Source organism: Saccopteryx leptura, chromosome 7 (assembly GCF_036850995.1).
Source record: "Saccopteryx leptura isolate mSacLep1 chromosome 7, mSacLep1_pri_phased_curated, whole genome shotgun sequence".
In the NCBI taxonomy this organism is placed as follows: Eukaryota; Metazoa; Chordata; class Mammalia; order Chiroptera; family Emballonuridae; genus Saccopteryx; species Saccopteryx leptura.
In genome coordinates this window covers 18,448,382-18,463,266 of record NC_089509.1, presented here as the reverse complement: position 1 = coordinate 18,463,266, position 14,885 = coordinate 18,448,382, and the positions used below count along the sequence as shown (strand labels likewise).

Below are 14,885 nucleotides of genomic sequence, written 5' to 3'. Positions count from 1 at the left end.
TGTCAGTATTGTCTTATCATAAAGACTGTTCCTAACCACTGTGTAAAATAGATTCTCCCCTACATTCCCTATTCTACCTTATTCTGTTTGAGTTTTTTAAATACTTATCACCCTTGGATCATGTGCTTGTTTATTGTCTCCTTCCAGTCATTCTCTATTAAGGAAAGACTTTAATTCACTGCTGCTATATCCCTAGCACTAGGTACATAAGTGGATACTCAATAAATGATATATACTTCAATTGACATCTTAACCAAATTTGAGCTGGATTTTAAAATGAAAAAGTAGGCAAGCACATGCATTTTCCTGGAAATAATTCGTGATTCTTTTTTATTTCTACATTTTAAGCTTGTTTGCATAAAATGTAATAAACTTTTTATTCTTCTATATACTTTAAATTTCAGTTAAAGTGTTTGTATTTTATTTTCCTATAAAAATACTTATTAGATAACCTGACATATTATTTTCTTTTTAAGAATGAAATTCTATTTATTACCAGATTCTTAATATGTGTTTTATGTTAAAAAAATAAAAAAACCTAATAAAATTGCATAATGTCAAGACTATGGGAATAAAAAGGATAAAAAATTAAAAATAAGGACATCATTCTTTTCAAACTTCTAGGTTTTTTTTAGGTTGCCTGGAAATCCCCTCAGCTAAGAGGCTGATTTTTATCAATAGCGTCCTTGCTATCTCTAAGGGACCCCTCATGATCCTGAACCTACCTGTTATTTTTCTTTTTTTTTTTTACAGAGACAGAGAGTGAGTCAGAGAGAGGGATAGACAGGGACAGACAGACAGGAACGGAGAGAGATGAGAAGCATCAATCATTAGTTTTTCATTGCGTGTTGCAACACCTTAGTTGTTCATTGATTACATTCTCATATATGCCTTGACCGTGGGCCTTCAGCAGACCAAGTAACCCCGTGCTGGAGCCAGTGACCTTGGGTTCAAGCTGGTGGGCTTTTGCTCAAACCAGATGAGCCCGCGCTCAAGCTGGCGACCTCGGGGTCTCGAACCTGGGTCCTCTGCATCCCAGTCCATCACTCTATCCAGTGAGCCACCACCTGGTCAGGCTTATTTTTTTTTTTTTTTTGCTCTTTGTTTTTTCTTTTACTTAAGACCTTATTTTATGCCCCTAACCTTAATTTTTAGTGGATAGAATTCATTGCTATAGACTAATAAGAAAAGAGAGAGATAATTTAGCAAAATAATACAGTGGTACCTTGAGATACAAACAAACCAACAAATGAATTTTTCAGATACGAGCTGCGACTCAGTCTGTAATTTTGTTTGAGATCCAAGCGAAATTTCGAGATATGAGTCATGATTCGGGAAGCTGCCACTAGTTGATGCATTGGCACACGGGTCCAGTATCGACAGTTTGATATACAAGTTGACTGACTTACGAGCTTGGTTATAGAACGAATTAAATTTGTATCTCAAGGTACCACTGTATTAGAAACCAAAATTCAACTTGAAAATAGGCTTGGCATATATAATATAGCATATATAATTATATGTGTAGCATATTGGTTTATGGTTGACATTTATGTTCTTGTACTTTAATATTAGAACATTCTTCTAATCTCTAGGGAAGACCACTTTTAAGATTTGATGGTGAAGTGGGAACTCATGGTACAATTGCTTGTCATTTTGCTCACATTTTGGAAGGGTCGCTATAGCTCTCTCCAGGGGTGGGCAGTGAGAACAGCACCTCTGAAACTCTAACACTCCCACAAAGCCATTTGCCGTTGTCAGCTAAAGTCAGCCCTGACCCATGTTCTCATGCACAGTTAAGAACACCTCTCTGGCTTAGTGCTTTAGCAATTTGTAAACTATTTTGTGGCAAGCTACTTAATCCAAACTTGAATGATTGACTTTGATAATTAAGAAATTAATTTGACTTTCTTTTTCTTTTTCCAGGTGTATGGTGGCTGATGAAGTAAGTACTTTCATGATTTTGGGGTCTATTAAATTTTATAATCAATTTTTAGTTTATAGTATTATCATGTACTGTCTTTCCAAATGACTATATGACTGTGGAAGGAAAGAAGGTGAGCGGAAAAGAGAGGAAGTGGGGGGAGGGGTATAGAGAGAATAAGAATAAAAATAAATGTGTGTGTATGTGCAAGGTGTATACTTGGAACATGTTATTATTACTGATCCAAAATTGTATATTGTTGGCCTACGAAGCATGAATGTGCTTTGAAATGCAGCCCCGAATGAAACTGAACTCTTTTCTATTTGTCATACTCTTGCTCGCTTCAAAGCTAAACTTTTAAGATTTTGCTCTAAAGATTGTTTTATGTAAAACTCAATGTTAAAACCATATTTTATTATCACTAAACAATTTAATACATTTAAATGGCATGTATTTGTATATATACTTATATTCATTTTTCTCACTGAAATGGAAATTGTTATATTAACTATGATACTCTTTACATGCATTCTCAGATTAATGTAAATCAATAAAGTTCTAACTTTAATGTTAGTTTGATAAATGTGCTGATGTTTTCATGATGTTTTTAAAGCATATAACAGCAAAACATAAACACTTCAGAGTGTATTAGAAATGAAGAAAATGAATACTGAATTTTTAAAATATATATATATTACTATAAAAGATTTTGTTAATTTACTGTCTTTCAGTTTTGGTTTCATATAGATTCACCAATGGTTTATCTCTGTAGTCTCTTCTTTAGGAAAAAATGAATAAGAATATAGCATGGTTATGCAGCTATACAAAAGCTTGATATAGGGTTTCTTGATTCATGCTGATATTTACTCACCTGTACTTTTAGTTTGAGCTCTTTATTCTATAGGCATTTGTTTAGACTGGGTATTACATTTAGGAATATAGTCAATGTTTGTGGACTTAAACAGTATAATTGAAGAGATAAGACTTAATGTACAGGTCTAAGACCACAGCTCACAATTGCTGCTATCCTCTGTTAGTGGTTGAGTTAAAATGCCATTTTTATGGAATTTTTACTGAGCTAGTATGGATAAAAGTTAGTCAGTAAATTAAAAGTATTGAAGTGGAAAGAACTTATATATATGTAAATTATATGAACTCTGGTTTGACCTACATTCTATTACCTAATACTGTTCTCCTTCTCTTTGTGGTAAAGTCAGAGAAGGAAATGCAGTTCATAATTTGGAGGTCAACCACCTTTTGATTTTCAAAATAAAAAATATAATTTGATATAAGGAATATTTGATTCATCCAATAGCTAAAAGCCTGAGGAGAGCAATTTTACATCTGTTATTGAACCTTCTTTTTTTTTTTAGCTGCTTGAGTACCCACTTGGAGTGTTGTATAATTTAACTGTCTTTTGTGATCTTTTCCTCCCTAGCTTTAGAAACAAATGACTTTCTTCACTGGTATTACTCCCCCATCCTCTAGTATTTTTCCATTATTATATTTTTCTAATGTATTCAATTTTTATGTAATTATATAATCTACCTACTGTATTTAAGGTAATTATTAACTTTAAATTGGAATGATTTAAGTTCTGTTTGTCTAATTGTAGGATCATCATATAGTTCAGTAATAAAACTATATACTCAGGTAACCAACAAAACTGTAACTTTTAATAAAATTAACTTTGTAAACATAGCTCAAACTATTTTAATTACTTTCTTTTCTCCCCCTCATGGTTTAATGCAATTAAATATTGTTTCAAGAGCTACTATGTAGTGCCTGACCTGTGGTGGCGCAGTGGATAAAGCATTGACTTGGAATGCTGGAGGTCGCCGGTTCAAAACCTGCACATAATGGAAACCACTACTACAAGTTGATGCTTCCTGCTTCTCCCCTCTCTTTATCTCTCTCTCTCTCTCCCTCTTCTATCTAAAAATCAATAATTTTTTTAAAAGAGCTACATAGTAATATACAGAAACTCTTTTGAATTTATATTCCATAAATCATATAATTCAGACCATAGTCTATAGTTAAGCTGTTGCATAATTATTTTAATTGCTTTTCGGTAATTACTACTTTTGAACTACTATGTGCTTATTCTGTTGTTCTCCAGTTGAAAATGTTTATTTATAAAAAGATTTTAGCCTGACCAGGCGGTGGTGCAGTGGATAGAGTGTCGGACTGGGATTCAGAGGACCCGGGTTCCAGACCCCGAGCTCACCAGCTTGAGTGCAGGCTCATCTGTCCCTGTCTATCCCTCTTTCTGACTCACTCTGTCTCTGTAAAAAATAAATTAAAAAAAAAAAGATTTTAAAATGTGAAAAATAATTTCAGATGAACACAAACCACATAATTTAGTTGGATATACATGGGGAAAAACATTATATGTACACACTTCTTACCTTAATTGTCAAGTATTTGAAGGCTATTATTCTTTGTAGAAACTTAGTATTTAGAAATTTTTGTAATGTTATTTTTTACTTGAGGAAATGGGATTAACATCTTGGATTTACATGAATAGCAGCTTTAATACTGTGTCGTAATGGACAAAGCTTTGTCAGCACGTGGATTCTCTCTTTTCTTCTCTGTAGTATCTATTATCAAACTCAGAAAATTTCTACTTTCCTTTTATATAACATTTTTTGTTGGTGCTCTACTTTAGCCCCTCTACCATAATATACACACACACAGTTTTTTAAATTTCATTCCTGTTACTTGAGAAAACACTGGGTGGGGTGCAGAACTGGATACCAAATAAAGTTTTGTTTTCTTTCCTTTTATTTTTTTTAGAGAAAAGAAAACTTTTTGTCAAGGCCAACCTACTTGGCTTGGCTTCTTTTGTGGCTATTTTGTGACATATTAATAGATATGAATGTTTTTCTCTTTGGTCAAAGTGCTTCTCTGGAAGAGGAGTTTGGATGGGAGAGGCTGTGGGACCTGTTCATTGCTGCTAGAAGTATCAATATTTCTGCAGGCAGGAATGTGTAGGTGTCTGGAAACACTGAAGGACCCCTGTGGAATATCGCTTCCCAGAAGACCTTAGAATTGATATTGTGATACAGACTTTGCCAACAGTAATTTTGAGATTTGAGGATTAAGAAATTTAACTAAATGTGAAGAATTTTAATTTTCATTTTTTATAAGCCTCGTCTGGTTTGACAGAGTAAGCTGAGATGGAAATTTTTATTCCATTTGCTCCTGCAAATCCTAGTTTTTCTTTACCAGGCTAAACTGAGTTTCAGATATCCTTCTTTGAGGACTTACTCTTTAGAATTCATAATCCTTCTGGGTTGTGACACATTTTTGTTGAAAGAATGAACTGGTTAAATCGTTAACAATTAACACATAATGTGCCAGGTTCTATTCTAATTCTCTACATGTTCATTCTCACAACAATTCTAGGGGGCATTATTATTATTCTCATGTTATATGATGAGAAAGCTGAGGCACAGAGAGGTTAAGTATCTTGCCCGAGAATATACAGCTCGAATGTGCTAGTAACTGATATTTGACCTGAAGTAATCATTCTCCCAAGTATTTCTGACAGTTGCTATTCTATACAAAGTCTCCAGGTGCAAAACTTTCTGTATTTTGAAACAGGATTCTTGAGAACAGAAGAACCTGCAAGACTGCTCAGATGAGTGAAACTGCATGTTAGAATGAAGGTGATAGTGTTACAATGTTGTGTTGGTGTGACTGTCTGCACTCTCAATCCAAATCACGTGTCTGCTTCCTTCATTTATTTCTCAAGCCAGCTTTATGATTTTGCAGTGTCCTTTTTTAAAATAAATATTAAATTTTAGAACGGTTTTAGGTTTATAGAATTATTGTGAAGATTGTAGAGTTCTTGTATACCCCATATCCAGTCCCCTATTATTAATATCTTAGATTAGCATGTTGTATATGTTTCAGTTAAAGGACAAATATTCATATATTATTGTGAACTAAAGACCATACTTATCCAGAGTTCCATCCAGAATACACATTAATTTAGTAGTCATATTTATTTAGGCTTCTATTGGATGTGACAGTTTCTTAGACTTCCCTTGTTTTTGATGATCTTTACAGTTTTGAGAATTAATGGCTCAGTATTTTATGGGATATGTCTTAATTGGGATTTGTCTGATATTTTCCACAGACTGGGGAAATGTATTTTGGGGAGGAATACCACAGAAGTAAAGTGCTATTGTCACCATGTCGTATCAAACACATACTATTAATATGACTTCTCACTATTGATATTAACCTTGATCACCTGGTTTGTCAGCTTCCTCTACTGTAAAGCTACTGTTTTTATTTGTGTAAATACCCAGAAGTAGAATTGCAGATCATATGGTAGTTCTATTATTGATTTCTTAGGAAATTCCACTAAATAGTGACTGCGCCAATTTACATTCCCACCAATAGAGCACAGGGTCCCTGTTTCTCCACATTCTCACCAACATTTGTTATTTTTTGTCTTTTTGATGATAGTCATTTTAACAGGTATGAGGTGATATCGCTTTGTAGATTTGATTTGCATTTATTTCCCTGATGACATGTAGGAAAATGTCTATTCAGATCCACGGCCCATTTTTTAAATTGCATTGTTTTTTGCTGTTGAGTTTTATGAATTGTTTATATATAAATATTTTGAATATTAACCCCTTATCAGATATATGATTTGCAAATATTTTCTCCTATTTGATAGGTTGCCTTTTCTTTTTTTCTTTTTTTTTTTTTTTTTGTATTTTTCTGAAGCTGGAAACGGGGAGAGACAGTCAGACAGACTCCCGCATGCGCCCGACCGGGATCCACCCGGCACGCCCACCAGGGGTGATGCTCTGCCCACCAAGGGGTGATGCTCTGCCCCTCCGGTGCTGTCACTCTACTGCGACCAGAGCCACTCTAGCGCCTAGGGCAGAGGCCAAGGAGCCATCCCCAGCGCCCAGGCCATCCTTGCTCCAATGGAGCCTTGGCTGCGGGAGGGGAAGAGAGAGACAGAGAGGAAGGGGGGGGGGTGGAGAAGCAAATGGGCGCTTCTCCTATGTGCCCTGGCCGGGAATCGAACCCGAGTCCCCCACACGCCAGGCCGACGCTCTACCGCTGAGCCAACCGGCCAGGGCCGATAGGTTGCCTTTTCATTTTGTTAATAGTTTCCTTTGCTATGCAGGAGATTTTTAATAGAGGCCCACTTTTTTATTTTTGCTTTTATTGCCTTTGATTTTGGTGGAACATCTAAAAAGTCATCACCAAGGCAGATGTCAAGAAGCTTTCTCCTGTTTTCTTCTGTCTTTATGATTTTAGGTCTTACATTCAAATCTTTAATCCATTCTGAGTTAATTTTTATGTATGGTGTAAAATAGCAGTCCAGTTTTATTCTTTTGCAGATGGCTATCCAGCTGTCCAAGCACCATTTATTGAAAAAAAAACCTGTTCTTTCCCCATTTTATGGTTTGGCCCCTTTGTCATAAATTAGTTGACCATATATGCATGAGTTTATTCCTGGGCTTGCTTCTCTGTGCAATTGATCTATGTGTCAGTTTTTATGCCAGTACCATGTTGTTTTGATTGCTATAGCTTTGTAATATAGTTTTTATTTTATTTTATTTATTAATTGTTTTAGAGAGGAGAGAGAGAGGGAGAGAGAGAAAGGGGGAGGAGCTGGAAGCATCAACTCCCATATGTGCCTTGACCAGGCAAGCCCGGGGTTTCGAACCGGCGACCTCAGCATTTCCAGGTCGATGCTTTATCCACTGCGCCACCACAGGTCAGGCTGTAATATAGTTTAAAATTAGGAAGCATGATGCTTTCAGATTTATTCTTTTTTAATATTGGTCTGGTTATTTATTTATTTATTTTGTGGTTCTATAAAAATTTTAGAAATTTTTCTATTTCTATGAAAAATGCCTTTGGAAGTTTTATAGGGATTGCACTGATTATGTAGATTGTTTTGAGTAGTATGGATATTTTAACAATACTAATTCTTCAAATTTATGAGTACAGAATATCTTTACTCATTTGCATCTTCAGTTTCATTAATGTTTTATATTTTTCAGTGATAAATCTTTTTGGTTAAATTTATTTCTAGGTATTTTATTGTTCTTGATGCAATTATAAATGGGATTGTTGCCCTATCTGGAAAGCTCAGTTGGTTAGAGTGTTGTCCAGAAGTGCATCGGTTAGGGGTTCATTCCTTGGTCAGGGCACATATAGGAACAGATCCATGTTCCTGTGTCTCTCTCTTTCCCCCCTTTTACTCCCTTTAAAATCAATAAATAAACAAACATTTAAAAGTAATGTGATTGTTTTCTTACTGATAGTTTCTTATTAGTTTATAGAAGTGCAACAGATTTTTTTATGCTGTTTTTGTGGTCTGCAACTTTCCTGAATTTGTTTATTAGTTTTAAGGTTTTCTTGGTAGTCTTTTGCATTTTCTATATATAATATCAGGTCTACAACCTATATATCTTTTATTTCCTTTTCTTGTGTATATAGGTCTTCTATATTGAATAGGAATGGTGAGACTAGACATCCTTGACTTGTTCCCTGTCTAATGCTGCAAGAGTCCACTTTTTCACCGTTCAGTATAATGTTAGCTATAGGTTTTTGTATAGATGCTTTTTCTCGAATTGAGGAAATTTCCTGGTGTTCCTAGATTCCTGATAGTTTTTGTCATAAATGAGTGCTGGATTTTATTAAATGTTTTTTCTGAATCAGTTGATATGATCATATGATTTTTTTCTTCTGTATAGTCCATTGATGTGGTGGATTACATTTATTGTGCTGGTTCAGCATTTGAGTATTACATACTTAGAATAAATTCTACTTAGTCATGATATATATATATATATATATAATTCTTCTTATATAATGCTCACAAAAATTAGGGGACATTTTATCACTTCATATTCATTTTGAAATGTCACCTACTTTTTGTGAGCAGTACACATTTTTGGATTTGATTTGCTTATATTTTGTTAAGGAGGATTTTTACATCTGTGTTCTTGAGAAATATTGGTTTATAGTTTTCCTTTCTTATAATACCTTTGTGTGTTTTTGGTGTTAGGATAATGCTAACCTCAGAGAAGGAGTTAGGAAGTGCTTCCTTTGTATTATAAAGGTCAAAGCTGAATCAAATGAAAACAGCCATTGTTTATTGCCACTAGAGTTATATTCCTAAAATTCTCTATTTCTTTCTGTTGCCTATAGAGTAAAGCACTTTACAAGTTAGTCATTACCTCTTTCTTACATTCTCCTCTTCTGTTGTTCTCCAACATAAATTTTAGTAACGTTTTCATTTCTCTACTTATTGTAATATCTACCACTTATGTTCAGTGTCATATTGGACAGGTTGATTAATCTCTCTGAGCCTCAGTTTCTTTGTGTAAAGTAGGGAATAATCATAGTTTTCTCGTAGATTACTTATGTAAGGAACAGGACAAATATATGTCAGCTTTTCATTTCCCCTTTACTCTTATTCCTAAAAACCATGACTTTTTATGCTTTGATATCTCTGTGTAGCCTGTTCTTTTTCTGATTAATCCTTTCTGTTTGTAATCTAATAAAAACATCACTCAAAATTCTCTTTAATTATTCCTCCCTCTGTATCACCATCCTTGGTGCCTCTTAGTTGCTTTGTGATGTACTGTAGTTTGAATTATGTACTGTACTTAATCTAGTTTTCTTCCATAGATTGGAGATGTTAAAACTCAAGCCATACATATGGGAGTTGATGCTTCCAGCTCCTCCCCCCTTCTCTCTCTCTGTCTCTCCTCTCTCTCTCTGTCTCTCCCTCTCCTCTCTAAAATGAATAAATTAAAAAAAAAAAAAGACTCAAGCCATGTCTACTTAGCAGTGTCCAGGGAATAGTCCGTTTCCAATCAATGCCTTCTGGGTGAAAAAATAAGAGAGGGAAAGACAAAGAACTGCTGTTTTATTAATTTTTTGTTGTCGTTGACTTGAGACCATTTGAGCTCATTAAGATCTCTTCATCTGATCAAGAAAGACAGCTTGGCCCTGGCCAGTTGGCTCAGCGGTAGAGCGTCAGCCTGGCGTGCGGGGGACCCAGGTTCGATTTCCGGCCAGGGCACATAGGAGAAGCGCCCATTTGCTTCTCCACCCCCCCCCTCCTTCCTCTCTGTCTCTCTCTTCCCCTCCCGCAGCCAAGGCTCCATTGGAGCAAAGATGGCCCGGGCGCTGGGGATGGCTCCTTGGCCTCTGCCCCAGGCGCTAGAGTGGCTCTGGTCGCGGCAGAGCATCGCCCCCTGGTGGGCAGAGCGTAGCCCCTGGTGGGCATGCTGGGTGGATTCCGGTCGGGCGCATGCGGGAGTCTGTCTGACTGTCTCTCCCCGTTTCCAGCTTCAGAAAAATACAAAAAAAAAAAAAAAAAAGAAAGAGAGCTTGTGTACTAGTCACCAGTACATTAAATCTGGTCCACAACCCACTGCTACCCACCTCCACTTAACTAGGCTCTGAAGGTAATGGAGAAAAGATTATTTTCAGTGAGTTTAAGAGCATGAGGACCTTTTTAAAAAATCTTCATTAAAATGTCTAACATAGAGCCTTCTCGCTGAGAAGAAAATATTTTTCTTGAACAATAGGAATGTACAAATGCAACTGATTACATTTTCAGTTTTAAAGAAATTTACCCTGATTTGTTTGGAGGCTGATGTAGTTTTGTTTAGGGCCCCTGCTGTTTTGTACAGCTGGGTTATTACAATGTTCTCTCAATAGTATTGGAAAAAATTCAAAATGAAAAGCAGAGGGGACAGTAGTGGTGAGTTAAAGCCTACGTGGTTAGAGTCAGACACAAAGCATCTGACTAAGATATAATGTTTACTATTCACACTTTTTTACATTAGAACATTTTAGGCCCTGGCTAGTTGGCTCAGTGGTAGAGTGTCAGCCCAGTGTGTGGATGTCCCAGGTTCAATTCCCGGTCAGGGCACATAGGAGAGGCGTCCATCTGCTTCTCCACCCCTCTCCCTCTCTCACTTCTCTCTCTCTCTTTCCTCTCCTCCTGCAGCCATGGCTCGATTGGAGCGAGTTGGCACTGAGGATGGCTCCATGGCCTCTGCCTCAGGCACTAAGAAGAGCTTGGTTGCAGAGCAATGGAGCAATGCCCCAGATGGGCAGAGCATCACCCCCTACTCAACTTGCCTGGTGGATCCCGGTCTGGGTGCATGCAAGTGTCTGTCTCTGCCTCAGCTCCTCTCACTGAATTAAAAAAAAACAAAAAACAAAATATAAATATTTTAAAGCCATTTTTCCTTTAGCCACTGATTAACCTACCTTTTGCTCCTGTAATCATCAAACATATTATTGAGGATCTTCTCTTTGATAAGTTCTTGGGAATATAGATTTAAAAACATGTCTACCTTCTGAGAAGCTTCCAGTAAGGAATGGGGGGCTGTATGTCTCTGTGTAGTACATATAAAAGGTAGAATACTAGAAATGTTAAAAATGAAGGTTACAATATTGATTCTATAGTACTTTTGTAGCAGGAACCATTGATTCCTGCTGAAGTCAGAGGCTTTATGAAGGAGGTAAATTTGAGATCGGCCTTCAGGAAGAAGTAAGTCAAAAACCAGCACTGAAAAAAAGAAGAATTGAGTTTATTGAGTGCAGAACCTTTCATGGTTGGTGAGCTGTATTTCACAGAATGATCTTTCACAGAACTGAGGTTAGACTGAGGGCATGGGGCTGTGAGGTTCCTACTTTACTTCAGCCATATCTGCCTCACTTTATTGGCTTTATTAATGTTGAATTTCTGTGTAATGTTTTCTTTGAAAAAGGCTTGTATACTGTTTTATAAAAGTTTAATAACTGCTTTTCTAGATTCTTAATGTCCCCTTTTTGTATATTATAATGATGTATGTATCTTTAACTTTTATCTAATTTTACTCTTAAGTGAACCAAAGAATTTTAGTAGAATGATTCAGTCTTTTGAATTTTCTGAAAAAAATTTTTTTTGACAGAAACAGAGAGAGAGTCAGAGAGAGGGACAGATAGAGACAGACAGACAGGAAGGGAGATGAGAAGCATCAATTCCCTTAGCCCTGGCCGGTTGAGCGTCAGTGGTAGAGCGTCAGCCCGGCGTGTTGAAGTCCCAGGTCCGATTCCCGGGCGGGGCATGGAGGAGAAGTGCCCATCTGCTTCTCCACCCCTCCCCCTCTCTCTTCTCTCTCTTTCTTTCTCTCTCTTTTCCTCCTCTCCGGCAGCCATGGATCAATTGGAGTGAGTTGGCCCTGGGTGCTGAGGATGGCTCCATGGCTTCCACCTCAGGTGCTAAAATGCCTCTGGTTGCAACAGAATAACACCCCAGATGGGCAGAGCATCACCCCCTAGTGGGCATGCCGGGTGGATCCCAGGAGGGGCGCCTGCGAGAGTCTGTCTCTCTGCCTCCCCACTTCTCCCTTCAGAAAAATACACACACAGGCCCTGGCCGGTTGGCTTAGCGGTAGAGTGTCGGCCTGGTGTGCGGGAGACCCAGGTTCGATTCCCAGCCAGGGCACATAGGAGAAGCGCCCATTTGCTTCTCCACCCCCCCCCCTTCCTCTCTGTCTCTCTCTTCCCCTCCTGCAGCCAAGGCTCCATTGGAGCAAAGATGGCCCGGGCGCTGGGGATGGCTCCTTGGCCTCTGCCCTAGGTGCTAGAGTGGCTTTGGTCGCAGCAGAGCGACGCCCCAGAGGGGCAGAGCATTGCCCCCTGGTGGGCAGAGCGTCGCCCCTGGTGGGCGTGCTGGGTGGATCCCGGACGGGTGCATGCGGGAGTCTGTTTGACTGTCTCTCCCCGTTTCCAGCTTCAGAAAAATACAAAAAAAAAAAAAAAAAAGAAAAAGAAAAACACACACACACACACACCAAAAAAGCCATCAGTTCTTCATTGTGGCACCTTAGTTGTTCCTTGTTTGCTTTCTCATATGTGCCTTGACGGTGGGGCAGGAGGGGCTACAGCAGAGTGAGTTACCCTTTGCTCAAGCCAGCGACCTTGGGCTCAAGTCAGTGACCTTTGGGCTAAAGCCAGAGACCATGGGGTCATGTCTATGATCCCACACTCAAGCTGGTGAGCCCCTGCTCAAGTCGAATGAACCTGCACTCAAGCCAGTGTCTTTGGGATTTTTAACTTGGATCCTCCGTCCCAGTTCAATGCTCCATCCACTGTGCCACCACTTGGTCAAGCTTCTAAAAATTTTAATATCATTCTTCTCTCAAGCTCTAAAATTAATTTTGACAGTTATTTTGGAAAAATATTTCTTTCATGATAATTCTTTTCCTGTTTGAAGTTGTATGTATTTAAGCCTATAGGAAATGAGGTATTTCCTATATGAGATTTTCCTGTATGAGTCAGACTTTTTAGGACTAGATCTAAATTTTTCTGCCATAATATTTTTCTGCCAAGCATCTAGATTTTTCTGCCATGACAATTTTAAATGAAAGATTTTCAGATATTCTCTATATATTCCTACTCCTTTAAACATTGTACACTTCCCATAATATAACCTTTTTTCAGTTAATCAAGATTATCAAGTACTGAGACAAGTTAGGCCCTTTCCTTAAATCTCTTAGACTGTTGTAAATCATTTATCTGCTTCTTAGTCTTCACTTTTGCTACTCCAAGGCTTTTTTCTTTTCTATACTGAGTTTCCAAAAATGACTATATGTTTATTAATATTAGTACTGAGGCTATTAATGATAAATGATATTACAAAGGATAAATGAATAAATACTATTGACGAATATTCTTGCCACTTTTCAGTACATTTTTATTACAATTCATATTTTAGGTTATTTTGCAATATATCATTAATTCATAAATTGAGTTGGTTGTCTTACTTTATAAATTCTAATATTAATTCCTAACATTGATTACTTTTGTATCCAACATTTTTCACAGTATCTTGTTATCTTCTTTACCTTATTATTTTATGACATAGTGTTAACTAAGAATTTAATGAACTTTTTTTAAAAAAAATTTTGACAGAAACAGAGTCAGTGAGAGGGACAGATAGGGACAGACAAACCAGAAGGGAGAGAGATGAGAAGCATCAATTCTTTGTTGCGGCATCTTAGTTGTTCATTGATTGCTTTCTCATATGTGCCTTGACCAGGGGCTACAGCAGAGCTAGTGAACCCTTCCTTGCTCAAGCCAGTGACCTTTGTATTCAAGTTAGCAACCATGGGGTAACGTCTATGATCCCATGCTCAAGCCAGCGTGCTGACACTGTAGCTGATGAACCCGTGCTGAAGCCAGATGAGCACATACTCAAGCCAGCGACCTTTGGGTTTCAAACTTGGGTCCTCCACGTCCCAATCCGATGCTTTATCCACTGCACCACCGCCTGGTCAGGCTGAATTCAATGAACTATTCTCTACTTTCAATGTCACTAATACTTCAGTAAAATAAAATCAATCTCAGATTTGATCTTAACACTGCATCTTCTCATAAAAATTGCCTTTTGTTATTTATTGTTTATTGTTATAGTCATTAATACTTTGCAGATAACATTTTGATTCTAAACTCAACTTGAATTTATTTCTTAGGAGATTTTCTTAGATGACATTTTCATTAAATTTTCTAAAGTTGAGATATATTACATTTTCTCTAGTCAGCTGGTTCCACAAAACCAAGCATTTTTTAGATTTGACATGGATAATATTTATTTATTTATTTTACTTTACAGTGATTAAAGCCTTTAAGCAAACTCTTGGCCAATACAGCAAGAATCCATAAAAGAGTAGTGTCCTTAACATGTTCACCAAGTCCAAGTTGGCCCCAACACCATGCCAAATCCCTGATAAATGCAACCCAACCCCGTTTAGTCTGTTAGGAGCTGTCACAAGGAGCAGGACTCTAGGAAAAGTCCACATCCAGGAAAAGTCCTCATGGCACTGGAATTGTTGTCACAATTCTATAGTTTGCAGCTCAAGTCCAAGTCCCAATGACCGCTGCTTCTAGCTGGTAATGATTCAGG

General features: G+C 37.4%; 1 protein-coding gene across 1 annotated transcript in view; it reads left to right on the top strand.

The window, feature by feature from the left end:
* Positions 1 to 14,885, top strand: part of ZRANB3 (zinc finger RANBP2-type containing 3) — a 227,014-nt gene that overhangs the window by 73,849 nt on the left and 138,280 nt on the right. The window contains exon 3 of the mRNA XM_066346300.1: positions 1,927 to 1,945. Within this exon, the coding sequence (XP_066202397.1) occupies positions 1,927 to 1,945 (19 nt within the window). The remainder of the gene's footprint in view (positions 1 to 1,926; positions 1,946 to 14,885) is intronic.